The sequence below is a fragment of the Pollicipes pollicipes genome, unplaced genomic scaffold (genome assembly GCF_011947565.3).
Source record: "Pollicipes pollicipes isolate AB1234 unplaced genomic scaffold, Ppol_2.1 Scaffold_2555;HRSCAF=2994_pilon_pilon_pilon, whole genome shotgun sequence".
Taxonomy (NCBI): Eukaryota; Metazoa; Arthropoda; class Thecostraca; order Pollicipedomorpha; family Pollicipedidae; genus Pollicipes; species Pollicipes pollicipes.
The window spans coordinates 27,694,575-27,721,537 of NW_023596136.1; the positions used below are offsets into that span (position 1 = coordinate 27,694,575).

At 53.7% G+C, this 26,963-nt stretch overlaps 3 protein-coding genes across 3 annotated transcripts; 2 read left to right on the forward strand and 1 right to left on the reverse strand.

Moving 5' to 3' along the window:
* The first annotated feature begins 2,969 nt into the window (after positions 1-2,969).
* LOC119099842 (proton myo-inositol cotransporter) lies at positions 2,970-5,089 on the forward strand. The gene is made up of 3 exons (XM_037222940.1): positions 2,970-3,424; positions 3,461-3,762; positions 3,848-5,089. Exons 1-3 carry the CDS (start codon positions 2,974-2,976, stop codon positions 4,397-4,399), a joined length of 1,305 nt encoding a protein of 434 aa, XP_037078835.1. The 5' UTR covers positions 2,970-2,973; the 3' UTR covers positions 4,400-5,089.
* A 3,185-nt stretch (positions 5,090-8,274) lies between these two features.
* On the reverse strand, positions 8,275-25,983 carry LOC119103728 (uncharacterized). The gene is made up of 5 exons (XM_037227364.1): positions 25,765-25,983; positions 21,388-21,537; positions 18,939-19,119; positions 18,499-18,668; positions 8,275-9,347 (listed from the first exon to the last, which is right to left on the reverse strand). The coding sequence occupies exons 1-5, from the start codon at positions 25,933-25,935 to the stop codon at positions 9,234-9,236; spliced, it is 786 nt and encodes a 261-aa protein (XP_037083259.1). The 5' UTR covers positions 25,936-25,983; the 3' UTR covers positions 8,275-9,233.
* On the forward strand, positions 11,198-13,471 carry LOC119103718 (proton myo-inositol cotransporter). Its single transcript, XM_037227353.1, has one exon. It carries the CDS (start codon positions 11,494-11,496, stop codon positions 12,916-12,918), a length of 1,425 nt encoding a protein of 474 aa, XP_037083248.1. The 5' UTR covers positions 11,198-11,493; the 3' UTR covers positions 12,919-13,471.
* Positions 25,984-26,963: the final 980 nt, after the last annotated feature.

The window sequence follows — 26,963 nt, forward strand, 5'->3', positions numbered from 1 at the left end:
CAATGACAACGAAATCACAACCGCAGGCGTAGCATGTGAGTACATACCAGTGATGCATCCAGGACATCGCCTCTCCCCCACCGCTCCAGCCTGGACAAGCAATATTCACAACTGATTGCTTACATGAGCTGCTGAACTTGCATGTGAGCACTGCAAGAACTCCACTCATTGCACTATCGTGCGGGGGCGCACGCACAGAGAACGCCCGGGCCGTGCTCCCCGTCCCCCTCTTACCTGTCCGATTCTGCGTACGCTGCTGTTACCACGCCCATTCGGATAGTCATAGGACTGACATTAGCACGTTGGCCAATATCCACGAGTGCCCTCACATGATGCAGGCGCAGCTCATGCAGTATGCATATGTGCTCCCGCGAGAGACTGGCGCTAGCTGTCTCGTTAGAGCGCAGCTCGCCGGAGACCAGCGCGTTTCATACGTGCAAGTGTCGTCTCATCTCATGTCGTCAACAAGACTAGCAAACAAGCGCTGAAACTCGTCTCTCCACCCGTTTTGCGTTCGTTTTTGCTGCGGCCTCTGCGGTCGGCGGCCGGCGGTCTCCTGTCGGGCGAGGCCGTCCGCCAGGCTCCAACTGATCCGCACGGTCGGCGTCTGCCTCCGCTGTGTGACCTGGTCCGTGAGTGGCGCCCCCGGCGGACGGAGCGGCGGCTCAGGTCAGCTGCCGCGCCCCTCAGATGAGCAGTCTCTGTCTTGCCGTCAGTATCTCTCGGTATGTGCACAAGCATCCGGCCCGGCCTCCAGGCCTGGGTCGGCCGGGGAGCTACGTAGCTGATCAAGGATCTCGCTTGCGGGTCAGCGCCCGGGGTCATGGCCGACACAGGCCATGGACAGACACAGGTCATAGACCGGTACAGGTCACGACCTGGCACAGGTCATGAACAGACAGGTCACGACCAACACAGGTCATGGACCGACACAGATCATCGCAGACATAGCGCAAGGCCCGACACGAGCCACAACCGACACAGGGTACGAAATCACACAGGTCATGCCGTCACACAGGTCATGACATCCCACAGGTCACGGCATCACACAGGTGATGACGTCACACAGGTCACATCATAACACAGGTCACGGTATCACACAGGTTGTGACATCATACAGGTCATGCTATCACACAGGTCACAGCGGCACACAGGTCACGACATCACTTAGGTCATGACATCACACTGGTTACAGCATAACCCAAGTCACGGCATCACTCAAGCTATGGTGTTCCACAGGTCACAGCATCACACAGGTCACTAAATCACTCAGGTCATGGCATCACACAGACCATGGCACTGCACAGTCACGACAGATGACGGTACGAACTCACCGCAGGCGCTGAAACTCAACAACGTTAAGTGAGTAAAATTGCTTTCTTTTTTTCTTGCAACGCCTTACGGATACTGGTCAATTGCATGTATTCAGCGATCGAGCAGAAAATAAAAATGTTTGGTGTGTTGTATTAGACGCACAAATAAGCGACATCAATGATAGTTATGTGTTCATCTACGTGAACACACCCTTTTGCATACAGTGTATAGCACATAAACATGATGGACCAAGCAATCCAACAAGCAGGGACGCAACCCAGAACACAAGCGCATGCGCACCAGGCAACAAGAGCCCAACTGCGGCGAGCCATGCAGCACAGCTCCTCCTTACTGAGTATAGCTCTCATAGGATTATGTCGAAGCTCGATATGCTGCATTTCTGTATCAAATAGCTGGCGGCCAAAGCTAAATTAGAATCAGCAGTGGTGGGCCTGAGTGAACTAACAGTGACCGGAGATGGCTGCGACCAGGGTGTCTTGACTTGTAGTGAATATAATGAAAGATGGCACCAGTGTCGGTGCCATACATTTTCTGTGTGGGATACTTCCAACACAGGCAGTCATGGGAACCATTTCGTGACTGTGATTATACCTCCACTTGCCAGCCATGACAGCTGTCAGCTAGAGCAGCTGACAACCGTTTACAGTCAAACGTTTGTGTTTTGTTGTTTTGAACAGCATCCTCCAGTTTACGGCCATGCCTTGACTTTGTTTTCCACACATGGGCTTCATCTCAGGACTCCCTTCCTTAAACATTCGTTGTCATTGCAGCGGAATAGATGTGGCAGTTCATTATGTACACCTCGCGCGCCTCCACTCTCCTATGAGCCACCACGCACAAGGAAGTGGCCAACACAGCGTTCTTCAGTCCACTTTTTTGCTCCGAATGCGCTGGTGCCTCAAAAGCCAGGGAGACGACAACAAACAGCAGGCAAAACACCAAGTCATCCTTAATCAACGCCACCGAGCACTGTGTCAACACGAGCGATCACAATCGGAGCGCACTCGGACACCGCAGTTGCCAACATTATCATTTCAAATGCGTCTTGACATGGCTCTGTAAAAATGCGGGGGACATGTTATCTGCGTCGCCGTGAGGCTCTCGGACCGCGCCCAGTCGGCGGCGGCGCGATGTCGACTCCAGAGGTGGCAGTGAGCGGCAGCTATGGCGGCGACGGCGGCGGCGGCAGCGGCGGTGGCGGCGGTGGCGGTGCCACGCTCTGCGGCCACAGCGGCGACGGTAGCGGTGGCGGTGGTGGTGGCGGCGGCGGTGCCACGCTCCGCGGCCACAGCGGCGACGGTGGCGGTGGTGGCGGCGGCGGTGGCGGTGACGGTGGCGACGGCGGCGGCGGCGGCGGTGCCACGCTCAGCGGTCACGGCGCGCTCGTCTACCTCCTCACTCTGCTCGGCGGCATCAGCAACCTACTGTTTGGCTACGACACGGGCGTGGTGTCGGGCGCCATGCTGCTGGTGCGACGCCAGTTCCTGCTGACCGACTTCTGGCACGAGCTGATAGTGTCCGGCCACGGTCGGCGCCGCCGGCGTGGCAGCGCTGCTCGGTGGCCAGCTGGCTGACCGGCTCGGCCGCAAGCCGGTGGTGCTGGGCGCCGGCGTGCTTTTCGTAGCCGGCTCGCTGGTCATGGCGCTGGCCGGCGGCAAGGAGGTGCTGCTAGTCGGTCGTCTGGTTGTCGGGATCGCCGTCGGTCTCTCCAGCATGGCGGTGCCCATGTACGTGTCCGAGTCGGCGCCGGTCGCCATCCGCGGCCGACTCGTCACGCTTACGGCGTCCATCATCACCCTGGGAGCGCTAGTGGCGTCACTAGTATGCGGTGCCCTCTCCGATGTCGGCGAAGGCTGGCGCTGGATGCTGGGCCTGGGCGCAGCGCCGGCCGCCCTGCAGCTGATCGGGTTCACGTTCATGCCGGAGACACCGCGCTTTCTGGTCTCCAGGGGCCGCAACGAGCAGGCCCGCCAGGTGCTGCGCCGGCTGCGCGGCGACGGTGCGCACGTCCAGCACGAGTACGAGACGATCAAGGCCGACTTTGACGCGCAGGAGGCACTTCTCCGAGAGAAGGCGGCGGCCGGCGGCGGCGGGTCGGTGCTGACGCAGCTGGTGCGCGAGCCAGCCACGCGACGCGCCCTGCTCGCCGGCTGCTGCCTGCAGATGTTCCAGCAGGTGTCGGGCGTCAACACCGTGGTCTACTACAGCGCCAGCATCATCACGCTGGCCGGCGTGCGTGACGCGAGCACTGCCATCTGGCTCTCCTCCATCACCAACCTACTCAGCTTCCTGGCCAAGTTCGTGGGCTTGGCGCTGGTGGAGCGCGCTGGACGCCGGCCCATCCTGCTCTGGAGTGCCCTCGGCTCGGCGATGGCGCTGCTGCTGCTCGGCGCCGGCTTCCAGGTCAGCGCCAGCGCCTCTCCGGCCGTTAGTGTGACGGGGCCGGCCGGCTGCGCGGCGAGCACCTGCGACGCCTGCGAGCGCGCCGGCGTCTGTGGCTTCTGCTTTCCAGGATCTGGCGGCCGGGCCGGTCAACGGCTCCTGCCTGCCGATCGTCTCTTCCTACAACTCATCGGCGGCGGCCGGCCGCTGCGCCGACGCCGCTGCGCTGGGTGTGGATGGGCTCACCTGGGCGCCCGACTGGTGCCCCACCGACTATGCCTGGCTGCCCATCACTGGCATGTTCTTCTACATCACACTGTACTCGCCTGGCCTGGGCGCCATGCCATGGACCATCACCTCCGAGATCTTCCCGCTGTGGGCCCGCAGCACCTGCATCTCCATAACCACAGCCGTGAACTGGTTCTTCAACTTGCTCGTGTCGCTGACGTTTTTGACGCTGACCCACGCCATCACGCGCCAGGGCACGTTCTATCTCTTCTGCGGCTGTACAGCCGCCGGCCTGGCCGTGTTCTTCATGGCCGTGCCAGAGACTCGGGGGGTGCGGCTGGAGGAGATGCCTGCGCTCTTCTCGCAGCCCTGGGGCCTCCACGCGCCGCGGCGTGCCCCGGCAGACCGGCCCAAACTGCAGCCATATGACAATGAGGCGTACGACCCGTCTTGATGACGTGTGATATACAGGAGAACTATGCGTAGCGTTCTAGATGTTTTGACCATGCATGTGCACCAGTCTTTTGTGTCTGTGCGTTGATAAGTGAATTTGGACGTGTTTAAAGTGTTTGGCCTATTACAATGTCCTGGACGTTGCGCACTGGGCTGATTCCAAACTTCTGCTGTAATCGCTCCAATTGGCTTGTTTTCTGACAGTTCGCCAATTGCACCTGCCTCTTGTTTTGAAACGTCACACTCGCGACGACTTTGCAACGTTTCGAGAGTTAATCGAGAGCATAGCTTGGGGTAAGCACTCTGTTCACGCTGGTCGGGTGGCTCGCAGTATGCACACTTAGTTCATTCTGGCAGTCAGAACTCGCCCACGGTTTCGTATCCTTCATCGTGCTGTGCAGCTTCCTGACAATCCATCGAATGACCTGTCACGTTGGACGTTCTTTCATCGATAGAGACCCGATTTTCCTCGATAGGATTCCGGACATGGCGACTGGTGTCGCCTGAGCCTGCCAGGTGACATTCCATCCATTCACCGTTTTACCAAACTCTGAATAATGTGCCGAACGGTCAGGTATCGTACGGGGTCCCAACTCGCGCATGACGTCTACACATAACAAACATCGCATCCGCATGCACAGAGCAAGCAGAAACTCAGTTGAAAGCACACATCCTGGCCGGCCCGACTCAATCACAAACTCCGAACGCGATGCGGGCTGAATTATTTGTAATAAATTGTTAAACGCTTACTGCAGACTATTAGGTCACGCAGAACTTGATTGCAACATTGCTCATCATACGACTTGACCTCCCTCATTCTGCCAACACGGAAAACGTAACATTTCCTAATTGCGAAAGAGCTGAGAAACATGTGTGGAAAACTGGCTCAAATCTGAAGTACCTGTCTACCGCATCATTTTGGGATTTTTTGGGGATAGCCTCATGCATCAGGCAAAAGGGCAGTTGACGAAATTAAGCCAATCGCACAATGTATGTAGATGAAAGGCGAAGGCGCCGGCCACAATTCGCTTCAACATCTCAGAGCTGTCCGACACAGGTGCGGGAGTAATCTACCGGAAAGCAGCAAATATTATACGAAAATAATTGCGAATAAAAGATCGTTTGGCTTCAAATAAGAGAGATTAGACGGTGAAAGCTGCACACGTTATTGGATACATTGTTGTCAGTAATATCTCTTGGAAATGTTTACGTTTGTTTGCAATACTTAAAACAGAATTGCCCCAAACCACGAAGCATTGTGAAGGCACGAATCAATGGTTTCATAGCAAAATTTCCAGGCATGGCTGGAAGCAGAGCCGGTCAATTTCAAGCAATGTTACTCATGTGATACCATACAAATAGTACATCTGTGGACCAGAGCCTGCCAATTGTGATGAAAGGCACTGATCAAACTTATTGCTACCGGTAGCCAAAGGCATCCGGCTCCATGAGGTGAGTTATGAAATCACCTACGTGATAATGGATCTTTCTCAAGCCTATTTTTGCCTCGCCCGTCACACGACATAGACGCGTTTTGCTAGTAGTGGATTTTGAGTCTCTCCTGTACGGATAAAGGCCATTTATGTATTAGGTCTACTTATCTTCTACTATACTAAAGAAGCAATGTTTGTATGCGTGCGTGCGTACGTGCGTGCGTGCGTGCGTGCGTGCGTGCGTGCGTGCGTGCGTGCGTGCGTGCGTGCGTGTGTGTGTGTGTCTGTGCGTGTTTGTGTGTGTCCGTCACTGCATTCGGATCACCTGCAAGCTAACCGCTAAGGAATTTTTAATGATATTTTCGCACGAGCAAGGCCTGGTGGCAGAGCGCGTCTGATTCACGTCAAAATTCTGCATTTCATAACGTGAGCGCGTGGTGAGCGAAAAGGGTCGCAAAAATCCCCGTAGGTTTAAAACGGGCGACGCCAATTTCGCGACGTCCGGCTGACGGCCCGACACGCCTCGTTCCCCTGATCCATTTCTCGATAACCAAGGGTTGCAGCAACATGAAACTTACAGTCAGATATACAATTGAATGGGCCATCGGGCTGGTGTAAGTTTAAGGCGCCACGTGGTACGTGGCACGTGCACACGAGGTGACAAGATTAAATCGGCCGTTTTTTACCGACTTTTACGCTTTGAGTGACATCTCGGCACCTAGAGTAGGAAGATACGTACCTTTTGTATCCCAATATTTACAGTTACAGCGGCGTTTGTGCAACATCGCGAGTTTGTGCAACGCAATGTTGCACTGCAAATTCCAAGACAAATGGCAAGACACCAAGTTTTTAAAGTCAACGCCGAATACAAGCCGCTACCGTCAAAACTGTTCAGATTATGGTGTTGAAGTCGACATCAGCGTGTTGGTCAGTTCATCTTGTCTCTTTTCCGCCCTTTGGTTGGTCACATTTTGCAATGGTCCGCTCGCAAATGAGGCTAGACTAATGGGCTGCATAGCGGGTTTTGCACCGCAACGGAACGGTGCCGTCCAGTCGTCGGCAGCCGCCGTCAGTTGTTTCAAGGTTTAACGACCCTCTGATCACGTGACTTGCTGCCGTAATTGACTGCCTCCGACCGACTCTGCCATCTCGCACCAATGTCTCGGCAACGGCAGGTCGAAGCGGCTCAAATATGGATTTTGCTCTCCCCCACAGGTTTATGCGTTTTGTGCCAGGTCTCGGCACCCATGGCACGAACGCAGTCGGGATTGGCGCGCTTCAGTGGTGAATGGTAGGAGCGGGATGGTAATTAGTGGTGACACGTGCCAGATGTCATGGCACCCACGTGTTGAACTATGGATTTGCACGTTTCTGCTCCTTTGACGGGTTTGCATGTTTTGGGATGTCTCAGCAGCCAGGTAACAAAGTACGTCGGGACTGGCATGCTTCGATAGACGATCTAACGGGCAATCACACAAACGTGTACAATGTGGTACTGCACGTGTCGTGTGATACGTGCGCATTAGCTATGGGGATGTATTTTTCCGATTTCGTCGATTTTGACGCTTAACGCTGCGACACGCCTCCACACCGTGCACATATGCTGCGATAAGCCATTGAGCGAGATTTTATGGTGTCACAAGTGCTTGGTGGCACGTTACATGTGTCGGCCACACAAGAGTCAGGAAAATGGCTTTTGGTCTCTTCCGCGGGTTTACACGCTTTGTGTACATCCTGGCACTTGGGGCAAGGACACATTCGGGAGTAGCATGTATTGATAGGGAATGGAAAGAGCAATCACTTGGCATACATTGTCATGTTGCACGTGTTGTGTGCCACGCGTGCACGAGCCAAAAAGATGGAGTCGGCCATTTCCGGCTATTTTTACGTTTTGCACCATACCTCGGCATCTAGAGCAGCTAGAACCATCAACCAAATCGCAAAAGATGGATAATTCAAAATTCTACGTTTTCTCAAGGAGTGGTGAACCAAGCTTGCAGACGCTTGTTCTCTCCTACTGAGACTCTCAAAAGCTTACGTTACACATTTTGGGTCACTTTTATCGCTCCTCCTATCCTTGGTTACGGACTAGTTACGTTGGGGAAAACCGCCTCCCCTAGTTACGCTGTGTTGAGCGTAACGTTTCAAAAAGGTGACTTCTGTTTGCTTTCTTACTGGGCTAGAGGCGCGAAACATAGATGGGCGTGTTGCTTATGATAACAGCAAGCCAACGGCATTCCGGTTTATGGTTTTAAAGCATCGAAAAAGCGTCTAACATGTTTTGGAACCACGTCTGGATGTAGCGGTATGTTGTCCAAAGCATCTGACCATTGTTACGCTCACATTTGGTTATTGGTAGCTGGTTGGTAGCCAAGCAAGCTGGTTACGCTCCAGGAAAACTCCTCCCCTCTCCATCCGCAACGTGAATTCTCCTTCTGGTGCTTCTATGTATATATTTTACAGTGCATAAAATTGCATCTATGCGGTTGTTTTATGACGAACCATAACGAAAGCATGTACGGACGACACGTGCTTAACTTTATTTCAAATAAACCTTAGCGTAGACATCTAGCGTCTAAGACACGCAGCCATTGCACTCTAGTGGAATCGGCAGCATTAGGTGGCCGTCGCTGGGATGCTAACAAACAACGTCAAATGACCTGACCAGCTGGCAGATCGAACAGTTACAATACTGGCATACGCCGTACTACACATCTCCATTTACGACAAAATCACAACCGCAGGCGTGCATGTGAGTGCATACCAGTGATGCATCCAGGACATCGCCTCTCTCTCACCGCTCCAGCCTGGACAAGCAATATTCACAACTGATTGCTTACATGAGCTGCTGAACTTGCATGTGAGCACTGCAAGAACTCCACTCATTGCACTATCGTGCGGGGGCGCACGCACAGAGAACGCCCGGGCCGTGCTCCCCGCCCCCTCTTACCTGTCCAATTCTGCGTACGCTGCTGTTACCACGCCCATTCAGATAGTCATAGGACTGACATTAGCACGTTGGCCAATATCCACGAGTGCCCTCACATGATGCAGGCGCAGCTCATACAGTATGCATATGTGCTCCCGCGAGAGACTGGCGCTAGCTGTCTCGTTAGAGCGCAGCTCGCCGGAGACCAGCGCGTTTCATACGTGCAAGTGTCGTCTCATCTCACGACGTCAACAAGACTAGCAAACAAGCGCTGAAACTCGTCTCTCCACCCGTTTTGCGTTCGTTTTTGCTGCGGCCTCTGCGGTCGGCGGCCGGCGGTTTCCTGTCGGGCGAGGCCGTCCGCCAGGCTCCAACTGATTCGTACGGTTGGCGTCTGCCTCCGCCGTGTGACCTGGTCCGTGAGTGGCGCCCCCGGCGGCCGGAGCGGCGGCTCAGGTAAGCTGCCACGCCCCTCAGATGAGCGTCTCTGTCTTGCCGTCAGTATCTCTCGGTATGTGCACAAGCATCCGGCCCGGCCTCCAGGCCTGGGTCGGCCGGGGAGCTACGTAGCTGATCAAGGATCTCGCCTGTGGGTCAGCACCCAGGGTCATGACTGAAAACAGGCCATGGGCAGACATTGGTCATGACCTGACAAAGGTTATGGACTGGCACAGGTCACGACCTGGCACAGGTCATGGACAGACACAGGTCACGACCAACACAGGTCATGGGCCGACACAGATCATCATCGACGTAGCGCATGGCCCGATACAGGTCACAACCGACACAGGGTACGAAATCACACAGGTCATGACGTCACACAGGTCATGACACCCCACAGGTCACGACATCACACGAGTGATGACGTCACACAGGTCATGACATCCCACAGGTCACGGCATCACACAGGTGATGACGTCACACAGGTCACATCATAACACAGGTCACGGTATCACACAGGTCTCAGTATCACGCAGGTTGTGACATCACACAGGTCATGCTATCACACAGATCACAGCGGCACACAGGTCACGACATCACTTAGGTCATGACATCACACTGGTCACAGCATAACCCAAGTCACGGCATCACTCAAGCCATGGCATCCCACAGGCTACAGCATCACACAGGTCACTAAATCACTCAGGTCATGACATCACACAGACCATGGCACTGCACAGTCACGACAGATGACGGTACGAACTCACGCAAGCGCTGAAACTCAAAAAAGTTAAATGAGTAAAATTGCTTCCTTTTTCTTGCAACGCCTTACGGATACTGGTCAATTGCATGTATTCAGTGATCGAGCAGAGAATAAAAATGCTTGTTGTGTTGTATTAGGCGTACAAATAAGCGTAATCAGTGATAGTCCTGCGTTCATCTACGTGAACACACACTTTTGCATACAGTGTACAGCACATAAACATGATGAACCAAACAATCCAACAAGCAGGGACGCAACCCAGAACACAAGCACATGCACACCATGCAACAAGAGCCCAACTGTGACGTGCTATGCAGCACAGCTCCTCCTTACTGAGTATAGCTCTCATATGATTATGTCGAAGCTAGATACGCTACATTTCGGTATCAAATAGCTGGCAACCAGAGCTAAATTAGAACCAGCAGTGATGGGTCTGAGTGACTAACAGTGACCGGAAATGGCCGCGGCCAGGATGTCTTGACTTGTAGTGAATATAATGAAAGATGGCACCAGTGTCGGTGCCATACATTTTCCGTGTGGGATACTTCCAACACTAGCAATCACGGGAACCATTTCGTGACCGTGATTATACCTCCACTTGCCAGCCATGACAGCTGTCAGCTAGAGCAGCTGACAACCGCTTACAGTCAAACGCTTGTGTTTCGTTGTTTTGAGCAGCATCCTCCAGTTTGCGGCCATGCCTTGAGTTTGTTTTCCACACATCGGCTCCATCTCAAGACTCCCTTCCTTAAACATTCGTTGTCATTACAGCGGAATAGATGTGGCAGTTCACTATGTACACCTTCCCCGCCTCCACTCTCCGATGAGCCACCACGCACAAGGAAGTGGCCAACACAGCGTTCTTCAGTCCACTTTTTTGCTCCGAATGCGCTGGTGCCTAAAAGGCCAGGGAGACGACAACAAACAGCAGGCAGAACACCAAGTCACCCCTAATCAACGCCACCGAGCACTTTGTCAATACGAGCGATCACAATCGGAACGCACTCGGACACCGCACTTGCCAACATTATCATTTCAAATGCGTCTTGATATGGCTCTGTAAAAATGCGAGGGACACATGGTATCTGCGTCGCCGTGAGGCCCTCGGACCGCGCCCAGTCGGCGGCGGCGCGATGTCGACTCCAGAGGTGGCAGTGAGTGGCGGCGGCGGCGGCGGCGGCGGCGGTGGCGGCGGCGGCAGCGGCGGCGGTGGCGGCGGTGGCGGTGACGATGGTGACGGTGGTGGCGGTGCCACGCTCCGCGGTCACGGCGCGCTCGTCTACCTCCTCACTCTGCTCGGCGGCATCAGCAACCTGCTCTACGGCTACGACACGGGCGTGGTGTCAGGCGCTATGCTGCTGGTGCGCCGCCAGTTCCTGCTGACCGACTTCTGACACGAGCTGATAGTGTCCGCCACGGTCGGCGCCGCCGGCGTGGCAGCACTGCTCGGCGGCCAGCTGGCCGACCGATTTGGACGCAAGCCGGTCCTGCTTTGCGCCGGTGTTCTGTTCCTAGCCGGCTCGCTGGTCATGGCGCTGGCCGGCGGCAAGGAGGTGCTGCTAGTCGGTCGGCTAGTGGTCGGGATCGCCGTGGGTCTCTCCAGCATGGCGGTGCCCATGTACGTGTCCGAGTCGGCGCCAGTCGCTATCCGCGGCCGTCTCGTCACACTTACAGCGTCGGCAATCACGCTCGGGACGTTGGTAGCATCACTGGTGTGTGGCGCTCTCTCTGGTGTCGGCGAGGGCTGGCGTTGGATGCTGGGCCTGGGTGTTGTGCCGGCTGTCCTGCAGCTGGTTGGGTTCACGTTCATGCCGGAGACACCGCGCTTTCTGGTCTCCAGGGGCCGGGACGAGCAGGCCCGCCAGGTGCTGCGCCGGCTGCGCGGCGACGGTGCGCACGTCCAGCACGAGTACGAGACGATCAAGGCTGACTTTGACGCGCAGGAGGCACTACTCCGAGAGAGGGCGGCGGCCGGCGGCGGCGGGTCGGTGCTGACGCAGCTGGTGCGCGAGCCATCCACGCGACGCGCCCTGTTCGCCGGCTGCTGCCTTCAGATGTTCCAGCAGGTGTCGGGCGTCAACACCGTGGTTTACTACAGTGCCAGCATCATCACGCTGGCCGGCGTGCGCGAGGCGAGCATGGCCATCTGGCTCTCCTCCATCCCCAATCTACTCAGCTTCCTGGCCAAGTTCGTGAGCTTGGCGCTGGTGGAGCGCGCCGGACGCCGGCCCATCCTGCTCTGGAGTGCCCTCGGCCCGGCGCTGGCGCTGCTGCTGCTCGGCGCCGGCTTCCAACTTAGCGCCAGCGCCTCTCCGGCCGTTAGTGTGGCCGGGCCGGCCGGCTGCGCGGCGAGCACCTGCGACGCCTGCGAGCGCGCCGGCGTCTGTGGCTTCTGCTTCCAGGATCTGGCGGCCGGGCCGGTCAACGGCTCCTGCCTGCCGATCGTCTCTTCCTACAACTCGTCGGCGGCGGCCGGCCGCTGCGCCGACGCCGCTGCGCTGGGTGTGGATGGGCTCACCTGGGCGCCCGACTGGTGCCCCACCGACTATGCATGGCTGCCCATCACTGGCATGTTCTTCTACATCTCGGTTTACTCGCCTGGCCTTGGCGCCATGCCGTGGACCATCACCTCCGAGATCTTCCCGCTGTGGGCCCGCAGCACCTGTATCTCCATAACCACGGCCGTCAAGTGGTTCTTCAACTTGCTCGTATCGCTGACGTTCTTAACTCTGACGCACGCCATCACGCGCCAGGGCACGTTCTATCTCTTCTGCGGCTGCACAGCCGTCGGCCTGGTCGTGTTCTTCATGGCCGTGCCGGAGACGCGGGGGGTGCGGCTGGAGGAGATGCCTGCGCTCTTCTCGCAGCCCTGGGGCCTCCACGCGCCGCGGCGTGCCCCGTCAGACCGGCCGAGCCCGCAGCCGTATGACAATAAGGCGTGCGACTCGTCCTGATGGGTGTATGATTATCAGGGGAACTGTGTGTAACGTTCTAGGTGTTTTGAGCATACATGTGCACCAGTCTTTTGCGTCGGTGTGTTGATAAATGAATTTGGACGTGCTTAAAGTCCGTGGCCTGTTGAAGTGTGATAGATAATTGACTAGAGGTAGCGCACTGGACTGATTCCAAGCTTCTGCTGCAAACGCTCCAGCTGCTTCATTTGCTGACATTTCAACAAGTGCGCATGCCTCTATCAGCAATAACTCGTCCATGAATTTTCAAACTTCATCGTACTATGCAGCTCCCCGACAATCTATCGCATGCCCAGTCATGTTGCTTCTCCTTATCGATATCAAGACATGTTTTCCTCGATGAGAGTCAAGACATGGCGACTGTTGCGCCTGAGTCAGCCAGGCGACATTCCGTCCATTCACTGCGGTTACCGAGCTTTGAACAACAGCGGAGTATGGACGTTGGAACTCTCAGGTCTCGTCTGGTGCTACACATAATACGCATCGCATCGCCTCCGCATGCTCAGAGCAAACATGAACACCAGTTGTAAGCACACATCCTGGGCGGCACCACGCAATGCTAAATTCTAAACGCGATTCGCAGCACTGCAGCACCACACAGGCACCTTTCGGCACGTAGGCTGTCACTGTGGACACCACGCAGGCACCAGTCGGCACGTGGGCTGTCACTGTGGATACCACACAGGCACCATTCGGCACGTGGGCTGGCTCTGTGGACACCACGCAGGCACCAGTCGGCACGTGGGCTGTCACTACGGGCACCACGCACTTACCAACCGGCTCGTGGGCTATCTCTGTAGACACAGCGCAGGCACCACTCGGCACATGGGCCGTCAGTGCGACACTGCGTAGGCGCCAGTGGGCACGTGGGCTATCGCTGCGGACACCACGCAGGCGCCAGGCGCCGTGGCTGGCCAGGACCAGGCGCCACTCAGCGGTGCACCGTATCAGCGGTGAATCGCATGACGCGGACAAAGAGCAGCCGCCTCCTAAAGCAGCTCTCTCTCTCTCTCTCTCTCTCTCTCTCTCTCCTCATCTCTCTCTCTCTCTCTCTCTCTCTCTCTCTCTCTCTCTCTCTCTCTCTCTCTCTCTCTCTCTCTCTCTCTCTCTCTCTCTCTCTCTCTCTCTCTCTCTCTCTCTCTCTCTCTCTCTCTCTCTCTCTCTCTCTCTCTCTCTCTCTCTCTCTCTCTCTCTCTCTCTCTCTCTCTCTCTCTCTCTCTCTCTCTCTCTCTCTTTCTCTCTGGCGCGCGACGCGGGCGCACGCCAGACGGCAATACTGCAGGACAATACGACCGCCGACGGCAATACTGCAGAACTCGAACGCCAACATCAAAGAAGTGCTATGCAACCGTGCGATTTACCAAAACTGGTATCTCCCACCCGTCCTCCCAAGGTGCTGGCCGAAGGAGCGCGGTGCATGAAGCCGCAGGACAACGGCGAGCGGTAGGCCTGAAGTCGAAGCGACGCTGGGAGAAGCGAACCATCTTCCCTTGGCCCAGCCCCCGGACCAGCCGGCCGCATGTGCTCGGCGAAATTGTGTGTGGCGGCGCTTGAATAAATCGAAACGCTTCAGATAGCGTTAGGCTCCAACTCGGCATTTCCTCGAACGTTTCCCAAAAGCCGCACTTAAACGGTTCAACCGTTGTTGGTAAGTCGCCTGCAAGTTGGCCAAGCGTCAGATTGTCTTCGCGCTCGGCATTAATCAATCAGGGCGGCAGCATCCGTGTAAAAGTGAGTCATCCGGCGGGCTCCGAGAAGCCACGCCCGCTCGCTCGCTGACTCGTTAGCTAAGTAAATCTGAGCCTTTCTCGCGGTGTGGAACTTGAGCCGAGCGCAGTATGCAAAGCGACCTCAGCCGCCGCTACATCTCCTGAATGGCGGCTCAGACGGGAGCCGTGCACGAGAGCCGAGCTTCTGCAAATGTCAGGCGTCATTATGGCAGCAGTCGGTTGAAAGGAGGAAAACCTCACGTGACCAGCACATCTGCAGCGCACACGAGCCGCAGACTCCGGCAGGGGTTCGTCTCCCTTTTCATGGGGCGGATAATTCGACAATGCGCTCTTTAACTCAGTTAAGCCTTACTCCTGGCCTGGAAGCATTAAAAATATCAAAATAGTCGTGGTAGAATGTTTTAGCCTAACCTGTTGTGGTAGCACAAGACCTCACACCTTTAACATTTTGGCACTGTGATCTTAGATCGCGTTACATAGCATGACACTCAGCCAGTCAGTGTGCAACTCCGCCATCATAAAACGTCGATAAAAGACCCAAGGGATCACTTCAAACGTGATCAAGGCCCAAATATTACCTTTCTCTGAAGATTTTCGCTAAACTCAGTAATGACACGACAAACTTATAAACTCTCATCTACCCCATTTTCATCAAAATGGTTTCATCAGGTTATATAAGGTCAGAACCCAGTGGTAAATTATGCTAGCCAAATCAAAGCAACGGTGGCCGCTCTGCTGTTTTAGGCGTTTTGAGCGTAGGCACACTGAGCTCTGCGGGCATTTACCTCTTACGAGAACACTCCACATAACAACTACCGATCGTTGAACTTTCAATATGCCGACAGATAGCTTTGACATTGGACATCTACGATTTAGACACTGATCTTGTTACCACGAGTAATATTGCACGACTCGGCCCGTCACAAAGGCAGCAGAGAGTACGCTCTTTCAGCATGAAAATGACTCATAAAAACTTGCGCGACAAAAATTGATCGCTATATTTGGCCTCAAACTGCGCATTGGAATATTGCATGCCTTAACTAATTAAGATATCGAAGTACGTCGCAGACATGCGTGACAACTAACATTTTTATTACATCAATGCTTGCCATATCTTTTGCACGTTTTCGTCCCTCCATCGGTACTTGGCACTGATGTAAGCTTAACTGAGGTCTGCCAATAGCAGCAGATCGTAAAGTTGACTGTTCTCGCGCCTTATCAGGTCATGCCAGATCGGGGGGTAAAAGCGTAAAATTCGACAGTAAAACACCGACTTAATAGTCATTCGTCAGTCGATTGGGAACTGGAAACTGTATAAGTATTTTGCTTTTCTGCCGATTGTCTACGTTAACATTACAGCGCACAAAACATGAACATTTGTAAATTGAGTTCCAAAAGATTCGAAGATATCGTTAATGTGGTAGAAAACTTGGTCGCTGTTGCTCTAATCTAGCCAACCGTTTCAGAGCAAGTCACGAATAACAGATAATCTTGAAGAGATATAGTTATCAATTTCTGAGGAATGTGGGCATTATTTTGCTATTTCATTTACTGGCTTGTGGTGGAATACCCGAGCAGTACCATCAGAGCGTAATTGGGCGTAAAAATAGCATTGTTGAATAGAATTCATCAACAAGCGTTCTCGATTGCAGCACACAGAGAAAACTGAATTTTCTTTGCTACTCGGAAGATTTCATTGGCTACTCGGAGTGCATTCTAAAGCGAAACCACGTGCACATGCACTAGTCTTTTCCATGTTAAGTTACGCAGTTTGAATAGGACTTTCAAACTTGTGTCCAGTTGAAGGCTCTCAAAATCCGTGAGATGAAATCACTCACTGTGCCATTGCTAGCCTTTATTCATGACTTCTTCGGCACCAGCAAAGTGCCAACCAAGTGCATCCACAGATGGGTAACCATATTTCCACTAGTCAGCACTAGCCGTGCCGTCGGCGATGGCATGTCAGCAATTCAACATCGAATTACACTTCTTGTAATAGCGATTAGCTAGCATAAGTTACGAACATTTTATCAGTTTTCCTCACTTAAGTAATAAGTTTTCCGAATTCCTTCCGTTTTCTAAAAAGCAAGCCCGGCAAAAATCCACATTACGTGACCCCCGCTTTTCGGCCAGCAAGGAAGTGAACTGCACTGAACTGAGCAACTGAACTAGAAATAAGCTAACGTGGTCGCCGCCGACCGTCGTTTCTGCGGGCACTACAGCCGACAGAATGAGACACCGTACAGTCATCTTATCAGGTCCCTCGATAATGAGTTGGGAAAACAAGATAGTTCTCCGCCCTGCGTAAAGATTAGAGTACTGTGCGACATTTTACCCGCTCTCTAAAATTATTAAATTTGGAGGCCAAATTGCTACTTGCAAGTTGCGTATTGCATGGAAATAGTTTTGATGCAATCCCTGTGAGATCACGCGACATACCATCCGCATATGAGACGAAACTGTCTCGCCACTATTGCTGTTTATTTCATGTGGCGTCAGCAATAGCATGATTACAGCAGTTCAAGTAGCAGTAAATGATGAGCCAGGTATGGATTTCTTCATTGTTTTGATATTTAATAATTAAATATGTCACGAGCCCTCGGATTTTATATGTAGCAGACAACCTTTCACGGGTTTTAGCATAGGATCTAGCAATGTAGGCCGTTTTTATCATACAATAACCTCTGGCTTCTGGCTGAGATTTGGCAAACTTTGGTTCAGGATGAATAATATTGTGTTGCCTACTTAAGAATACAATGACAAACTTGTGCTATTTTTCCTAAAGGCTTAATTATTTGCGTTGCATGCTGTTCATTTCAACACTCTGAAATGGGCTGCTTATTTGTCTGGGGTGTGCTGTGTTTTCTCATGCTACCATTTTTACCATGTTCATGTTCCCATTTTGTGCCATAAACTTACTAACGCAATGTTGTTAGAAATGATCAACTCACTATTTAGCTCATGAAATTTGCGAAGAGGGTGACTCGGCTCATGACTCAAAGCTACAGTTTTCCTAGAGAGCGGACTCAGCCACGACTCACTCCAAAACAATGAACTCGCGAGCCGATGTAAGATTTAGCTCGAGTCGAACACAAGTCTGTTGTGGCATCGCGGACAGATCAAGCCGGAGCACACCATCCCATCCGGCCCTATATGCTGCATCGCTGTTCCGTATATACGTGTCCTATAACTTTGCAGATGAGGGCCTCTTTTCGAATATGTATGAGCTGCGACGCTGGTGTGACGCGCTCGATTTGTAGGACTGAGCCAGGCTTGCTTTCATTTATCAGAACTAAGACTTCAGCGCCTGTGATTCCTCGCTCAAAGAAGGTGAAAGTCCAGCGGTTGTCAAGGCAAACAAGCGACACCTCACGGGAGATGTTGCACCAACATGACAGGACAAATGTGGCAACCCTCTAGCCATGGGCAGACCAATGCACGATCCACACCAGCCATTACTGTGCCGCACCCAAACGTCATCCCGAACTTCCAATGTTCTATTGTCGTGTGTGCTAGACGATCATGATGAGGTCTTATTAATTGTTTCATGCTTTCATACCGCCCAACATGCTACGCCACCACCAACGTCAACTTTCCCGCGGCAGAGGCAGAAGCGGAGGCAATAGCGGCAGAAGCGGAAGCCGAGCGCAGCCGACAGCCGATTCCTTACCGGTTCTCCAGCTCGAAGGACCACGACCTCGTGACTCGCAGCCAGACCCCTCGGGCCGAAAGATCATGACCTCGACCCGATTGACCTGGCTCGCGGCCAGGTCCCGCGGGTCGAAAGGTCATGCGGCGTGCAGCAGGCTCCCCGCCCCAAAAGCGCCCTCACCTGCAGCAAGCGCGACAGACACCTACAGTTGAAGGGCAGCGGTCCGAGCACGTCGCGCTGGACGCCGCACAGCAGCAGGTTCTTGGAGAGCCGGAGCAACATCAGCAGCGGCACTGATGTCGCGACCACGGCCGCCGCCACCGGCAGTCGCAACGTGGCCGGCAAACCAGCTGGAGCAGAGGCGGAGATTGGCTCAGACTGTGGTCAGCTGGAGTAACGGTCGTGGTTACCATACTGCGGTCAGGTGCAATCGGAACAGTCCTATGCTATTCCGAATGAAAGGGCAGGATGCAGCTGTCCTTCTATAAATTAAGATAAAAAGCCCAAGCAGCTATACTTTCTGAGAGATCATAATAATCGAGAGGGCACTGTTTACGCTATACGATGGCTGTTGAGCCGCTGCTGGGGACATCCCACGCGCACCCACCAAGGGCCCTCACCGTGGAGCACCGTGTCGAAGAAGAGGAAGACACCGCGCCACACGTTTATCACGCCCAGAAAGCCGAACAGCGCGAGTGCATCGTGCACGAAGAGGCCGGGCACGAACGAGAGCGAGCGCATCCACTTGACAGCCGGGAACTGGACGACATAGGCCAGCGTCGTGATGCCGAAGCCCAGGCCCTGGCGGGAAGCACCCGGTGTGTCAGATCACACACGGTCCTGAACACGGGACCGGAGCAACGCAAACCAGACCGGACGTCGGGATCAGCACTCCACGATTCACTGTCACAACGGGGATGTTTGCATGATCCCAAGAATGTCGGTGCCAGGTTGTTGTTGAATGTCGCGTCGCCACGACAGCGATGATGATCCATGAGACGAGGCGAGGCGTACCGGCTCGGAAGCAGCGCACTGCTGACTTAAAGGGGGCGGTATAATGGAGGCTTTATCACCTTCAGTATTATTCGCGGGCTGAACAAGGAAAGGCCACATTTCGGCTCTCAATCACGAGCAAAATTACCTTCTGGGCCCTAGCCTAATGTCACGTCCACCATAGGAACGGCGCGGTGTCAGATGCGAATTGTCTCATCACACAATGCCCGCTTGCATGAACGAGCGTGTCTATTTTAACGTGATAATACATAATTACACTAATGCCAATATACCAAAATGCTTCATTACACTGTATTCGTGCTCGTGAGTATTTCCTTATCCCTCCGGCTGCCTGCCTTTTTAAGCAAGGTACTCCGAGCGTTTTGCATGAGTTTCATTGGGGTGGTGCACTTAAAGGGACTGTCCCACACTTGAAGATATTGGGACAGTATAAATTATGATGGGAAAAGCTCACCTGTAGCTATTATATAATTTTAAGTTTCAAAACCTGCTTTGAATAACACAATCTCACCAGCCCATAAATATGGTCCTTATTATGTCATCTTTTGTTTACGCCATCGGACATTTCTATGACGTCAGAATCGCAGCCAGAGTTGCCGCGCCAGAGTTAATGTTGTGGCAAACGGCGTGACTCACTTTAGTGCTTCTATGCGCCGCAAGATTGCGTTATTGATTTGCACATGCGAATTCAACGACTATATATATATATATATATATATATATATATATATATATATATATATATATATATATATATCCAGGTGACTGGCCAAATGCCTGTGGTAGTTATGGTGAAACGCGTGTCACATTTCAGTATCCGTCCTAAAGAGGTCAGTTTTGCTTTATCCTGATCCTTGGGACACCCCGTTTACCCAAGGCAGGCTACCCGTACCAGCCATCAGTGGGTTTAAATGTCCCCTGGTGAGGGCTCGGTCCGAGCGTCCGGCACTTTTCCCGCGTAGGGTCCCTTTGCGGCCCTGTGATCAGCGAATTGGCCCCCCGGTGCACGTAGTTCTTCCCACCGTTATCCACTCGCCTTCATTCCATGGCCCTGAATGACCATGGCTGGCCGAAAGAGCTTTAATCCAACAACCAACCAACCAACCGCGCTCCAGACGCGCATTCAACAGCGAAATCTAACATTCCGTAAGCTGTTCAGTGCATTTGCGAGGAGCATTATTCATATAGGTAAGACAGTGGTAATAGCCTTATTCCCAAGAGAAAAACCATGAAAATGGAAATATAGATGGATTATATTTCTTCATTATATTTCTATATCTCCATTCTCAAGTTTTTTGCCAAGAAATAAGGCTATTTCTACTGTCAAATCTGACATTCATCCAACTGCCTACTGTCGTTGGAATAAATGGCGCTGCATCACTTGAATGAACGAATGCTTAAGTGACCATGCTTTTCTTTCTCGACCATGAGCTCAAAGCAGACAATGAGATGTGGTGCTCGCGTGGCGTTCCTTTGATGTCATACATGTCCGGGTGTCTTACGGTAGGCGGCGGATCAGAGGCTGCGCAAAGTCACGTGCATCAAGTCAAGCCCAGAAAGCAGATGATTAGAAGCCTTAAAAAAGCCAACGCTGTGAACTGCAGAGATGATTATGAACATGGTTCTCTCAATTCAAACCCCGTACAAAGGTGGAATGCCCCCTTGAATTAGAAAAACTCCTTGTATCCACGACCCACGTAGGCAGCGACACCCGAGTCCGCACCTCACTGGCCCCAAGCTTTTTACCAAAGGGGGTCACAGCGGGATCTTTTTATACCATACAGTGCTTTGTCGCCGGCGCCCTGCGTTGGCTCACGTCCCTCGCCCCCCCCCCCCCCCTCCCCCTCCCACACACACACACACACTGACCAGTCACCAGATGACAGCTATGTATGTGGTCATCCCGGGCGCAAGGCTCTCTCCGGGTGACGAATACCTGGCCTCTGGACTATCAAGCCTCCATCCCATTCCGTCGGACAGCAGTGGGTCCGCGCCTCACCAGTGAGATGGCGAACATCCCACCCCATCAGCCACAGCGGTGGCTCCGTGCCTCACCAGTGAGATGGCGAACGAGACGGCAGGCTGCTGGGGCAGCAGGCACTTATCCATGATACCCCAGGCACCGCGCCACAGGAACGTGCTGATACAGGTGATGACGCAGGCCAGGAAGGCGTCCATGCTGCGCAGGTGGTACTCATCCGCCATCTGTGAACGAGCGTCATGTCAGCGCTGACGAGCCTGTGTTCACCAGCTGCAGATGGACCACCCGATGATACGGCCGTCATGTCAGCGCTGACGAACCTGTGTTCACCGGCTGCAGGTGGACCGCCCGATGATACGGCCGTCATGTCAGCGCTGACAAGCCTGTATTCACCAGCTGCAGGTGGGCCATACGACAACTCCAGCCTGCGCTTAGCAGCGTGTTACGAGCCAAGTTGGGGAGCGAAACACAGCTAATCCGTTGGGATAACATCTGTTTTTGTGACTATTGGTTGGGTCGAGGAAGCTGCACCGATGTGCACTGAACCTTGTAAAAGCTGAAGTTTTAGCGTTTGGCCGTTGGCAAACGCTTGATATGGTAGGTAAGCTGCGATAATCGTGCTCAGCAATGCCCGCCAGCCGAGGCCCCTCTTAGGTTATGCCGTCGATATTTCATAACAAAGAATGCAATTAAAAGCGAAATATTTGTAGCTGTATTGTAAGCAAGGCATCATTTGTATGATTACATAATCACCTACCACCAACAGCAGCCGTTCTGTCAGATGTTTGAAGTTCATGAGACCGTTCTCAAAACCTCTTGGCATGAAACGGTAGCGGTGAAGCGCGCCTGTCGACAGGCCTCTGCTGACTAGATGAATGCACATGAGATGGGTCAAGAAGGAATTAAGCCGACGCGAGGCATCAAGCGGCTCTGTTGTCCGCCACTGCGGCGGAACTAATCCACCCCCGCAGCCCGGCCCCGGCGCGGGGCGAGCTAAGCCACGCCAGGTCGGCACCAGCCAGTCGATAGCTCGCCACGTGCCCGCGGAGCACGGGGCAGGAATGGCTCAGCCACACATGGCGGCCCGCGCAGATGCTATCATTGTCGATACTGCGACGTGCCCGCGGAGAACGGGGCAGGAATGGCTCAGCCACACATGGCGGCCCGCGCAGAGGCTATCACTGTCGATACCGCGACGTGCCCGCGGAGAGCGGGGCAAGAATGGTTCAACCACGCGTGGAAATCCGTGCAGAGTCTATCCTTGTCGATGTCTTGTGTTAACACGGTGCAAAGAACCGTGCCAACTGCATGGACTACAAGCGGGTGCAGGCCTACACACATACGCCTAAACTAAAATCACGACTGATGTCAAAAGAAAGCGGGATTCATGTATCACTACACATCATTATCACCATTCGCACGATTACTCTGGACACAGAAACGCCAGAGCATTGCACGGGGTGCAATACTTCGACCCGACGCAATAAGGTCATATCTCTGTACCTGCCGGCTGTTTTCATACGTTGTTGACATGTTTCAGCTGTTCGCTATGGAATACAATAATTAAGCGCATATACCCAGTCGAACGGGACATCAAATAGCGAAATTACAGTCCCGTTTATCTGTTTTAAAAACAAACAAAATCAAAGGGACATTAGTACTGCACTCCTCCCGTTTATGAACTCCTGAAGTTGGTGGACATTCACTTCCCTCGCCTCTAACGCGTGTCACGCCACTCCGACCAGCCGACCTCCTAACGCTGCTATCGACCTAGCGCACAGCGTGTGCGGGCAATCCGAAGGCGGATATAGCATCTTATCTTGGAGGAAGCTGAGGTTTAAGCAGGGGCAACACAAACCTAGAACGGCAAAATGTCTGCTTCTGCAGCTCCTTCAGGGCATGTCTGAGATGGCCCGCTTGCATTTGCCCCTGCGCAGGACCCTCCCTTTTCCAGAACGCGGACCGGCGCAAGTGTTGCCGAGCTTCGACCGACTAGTCGTCACGTAGTCTGACGAGCGAGGGATCTAAAGCTGCAGCTCATTTGGCATGCATTCACGTGACAAGACGAAACCTGGATTCATCTGTAATTTGCCATCATTTGGGAAAAAGATGTCCCGTTCTTGATTCGAGAAACGTCGGTGAATGGAGGACACACAGAACGAGGGTGTCCAAGAGCGCATAAGGCCGACGCGTGTGGCGTATCTGGCAACGCACGAGCCGCGCGCCGGCTTCTACACAACCTGCCATACACACACGTGGATCCCTCCAGCCTCGCGTCACTGCTTCCTATGTTCTACCTGTAACGCTACATTTCATGTAATTTTTGATCTCTTGACATAGCAGCTAAATCTAGGAAGCTCTCGAGGTCGGCGGGCCCACAGCACGGGAGCGTCATTGCGAGTTGGGGCACGATGGGCAGCTCCCCTGCCGACCGCGTGCTGGCGAGCGGGCCTCCGGACGGCCTTCAGTGCGTGCTGAGAACTTCCCCCTCTGATGTATGAGCCGGGCGCCAGTGGCCCGCCGCTAGCCATGTCAGAACGGCTACTCACGCCGTGATACACGCAATATCACTGACTCGTGCTGAAAAAAGGACCGCATGGAAACCAACGCTCTCCTTCGCAGGATAAGGTATGTGTGTCAGCCATATCCTCCTGTAGAACGGTGTACTGAACTCCCGGCCAGCGTTTTATGTTGTGTTGTTATGTTGTGTTATGTTGCATTCCAAACCGTTGGGGCTATGAAACTTGGCGACTTTACCTGTCAATCGATTACACACAGTCTGTCAAAATCTGAGCCCGTTTTTGGCTGTCTAGGAGCGACTCAAGGAATTGTTTTTGGAGACATGCATGACGAATGACGGGTGGCTCTAGGTTTCTGTCACGTGCTCCGTTTTTTTGTCTCTTTTGAGCCGATGCTTGACTGAACTGAATTATCATATGGTTTGTTAAATCAAGAATGATCAAATTCCGCTGGTGTGCCACACATGTGATCCACCAGGCGCGGATCCAGCAGTTTGGTACTTGTCGTACACATGAGCTTTGCCAGGCAACGCATGGAAAAGTGTAGCGTCTTCCGCGGACGTCATAGTATCCTATAATGACATAGATGCAGGGGGTGCGTTACACCAACAGCAAACCTGCTCACGTAGAGGCAACGCCTTGTGGTTGTGATGGGGGAGCGCGAGCTGCTGAGAGCGTTTTGTGTCCGGCCGGCGCGTAACATGCGTGTGGTTCTCTTGTCTGACCGCTGGCATCAGGTACGCTGACAATATATCCTGCATTTGAATCCAGTAGCAAGTTTGACTCCAAATGTTTTGCCAGGTGACCTCGAGCGCTTATTAACTGTTTTTTTCTTGTCACCCTCTGCTGTTTACCCTCTGCTTTTCATCCCGACGTCCACTACCAGCCGACGTCACTAGCCTGTGTGCTGTTGCATCCTTTCCGGTCCAATGGGCACGGCTTTTAATCTCCGCGGTCTTGTAAGCAGGCAAATGTCAAGGCCTAATAATGTGAAGCTCTACCCAATTTGATCATGCCCAAGTCCTGCACCAATGATTCAAAGCCATTTGCTCAGGATACAATTATCAGTTTTGTGTATTTATTTGTGTTTGTAGCCATCTCCGTACCAAGTAAGCCAATCAGGCTGAGAGCATGTAAAAGCGGCTCATGTTCACTGTACAGCACTCTTTAAGTATGCGTAAATCTATATTCTTCATGGAAAGTCCTATTCAAGGTCTAGTAAAAACGCGATATTACAAAATCTGTTTTGCTCTGTTGTGGTTTTCTTCCTTGGTACGCGGTATTGGCTTAATATGTATATACAGGGACACACTCATGTATATATATATATATATATATATATATATATATATATATATATATATATATATATATATATATATATATACATATGTATATATACATGTGTGTTCATATGCATATGTATACATATGTGTGTATATATATATATATATGCATACCTATATATATATATATATATATATATATATATATATATAATATACATATAAGCTTGTATATATCAAACAAGAGCTAACACTTCGATTGTCAGTTTGAACCCTATGAGAACAAAACCGATCCGCTGGACATTCATATCTCTAAAGGGTCGAATCGCTTCCTCACAGCGAGCAGGTCACCCCCTCCACTTGAACACGGGACTAATGCACATTGTCATAACCTCCCATTATAAACACAACCTGCTTATCGGTTGAACTCCCGCCTGCACTTGGGGTATGCCGGCGCGCGTAGCACTTGGGGCAGGCCAACGCGCGTAGCCCTTGGGGCATGGCAGCGAGTGTAGTACTTGAGGTATGCCAGCGAGCGTAGCACTTGGGCCATGCAATCGTGCGTAGCACTTGGGCCATGCAATCGTGCGTAGGACTCGGGGTAAGCCAGCACTGGTCTGCCGTTCCCTGGCGGCGGCGCACTCACCGTAGAGCCGAGGGGCGACTCGTGGCTGAAGAAGGAGCGGGCCAGGTCGACGTCGACCGAGAGCGGCAGCGCCACGGCCGTCGCCAGGAAGCGCAGCTTGCCGAGCACGAGCAGGCCGGCCGTCGCGAACATGCAGTAGGAGAGCCAGCTGAGGCCCGAGTCGGTGTCCATGAGCAGGAAGATGCCACGCCACAGCGACACCACGCCCAGCCAGAGGAGCAGCAGGACGCCGCGGGCGGCGACGCGCCGCGCCCGGCCGGCGCCGGCGCCGAAACAGGCCAGCTGCAGCCGGTCGCGCAGGAACGTCTGCAGGTAGACGGTCACGGCGCCCAACACGAACGACGTCCAGGCGGAGGGCAGCGTCCGGCCGGGAAACACGGCCGCGTCCATCAGGATCCAGAGCGCCTTCCATGCGCAGGTGACCAGCAGCGTGGCGCCGAAGAAGGCGAGCCCGAAGTCGGCGGCGGCGGTGAGGAGCCGCAGCCGCGGCGCCGGCGACGGCAGCTCCTCAGGCCGGCCCATGCTCCCGCGCCGGCCGCTGGCGAGCCAGTGGCGGCGGCGGCGGCGGCGGAGCGCGGGCCGCGTCGATAGGCGCCTCTCGAGGACGCAGGGGCGCCGAGAGGACCGCCGCGCCCGCCACGTGCGGCCGTCCATCGACCGCGGCGTGGACGCCCGGGGTGCCATCCCCGCCCCCTCCCCACCCACCTCCACGGCGGAACTGCCCTTGTCGGAACGCGGAGAGGGGGGGGGGGTGACCCCGGCCTGACCGGTGGCAACCCGTCCAGTGTATCGGGCGGGGGGGGGGGGGGGCGGGGAATCGCAAACGGGTGGGCGGATACAGAAGGACAACACTAGAGCGACCTTGTATAAACCGTCACGTATGTACCACCTATGGAGGCCAACATTTCTTAAATGCCCGGTCTAGTCAACATCAGGCGGTCTCAGCCACATTCACGCTGGCGTTGTTGTCGCAGTCACTCGCAGGATGTATGCTGTTATGCATATGTGTGCCGCAGTATGTTCCAGGACCACATGAAACAATAGTGGATATCATGAAGGTCAAGCAATCCCGAGGTAAGCAGACCAACCCCGTAAATGTCGGGGTGCTGCCACGCAGTTACAAACCCCGATAAGGGGACTGGCGTACTCGCGCTGACCGGGTCCGCAGTTTCGACATCGGCTGAAATAGGAGCATATTC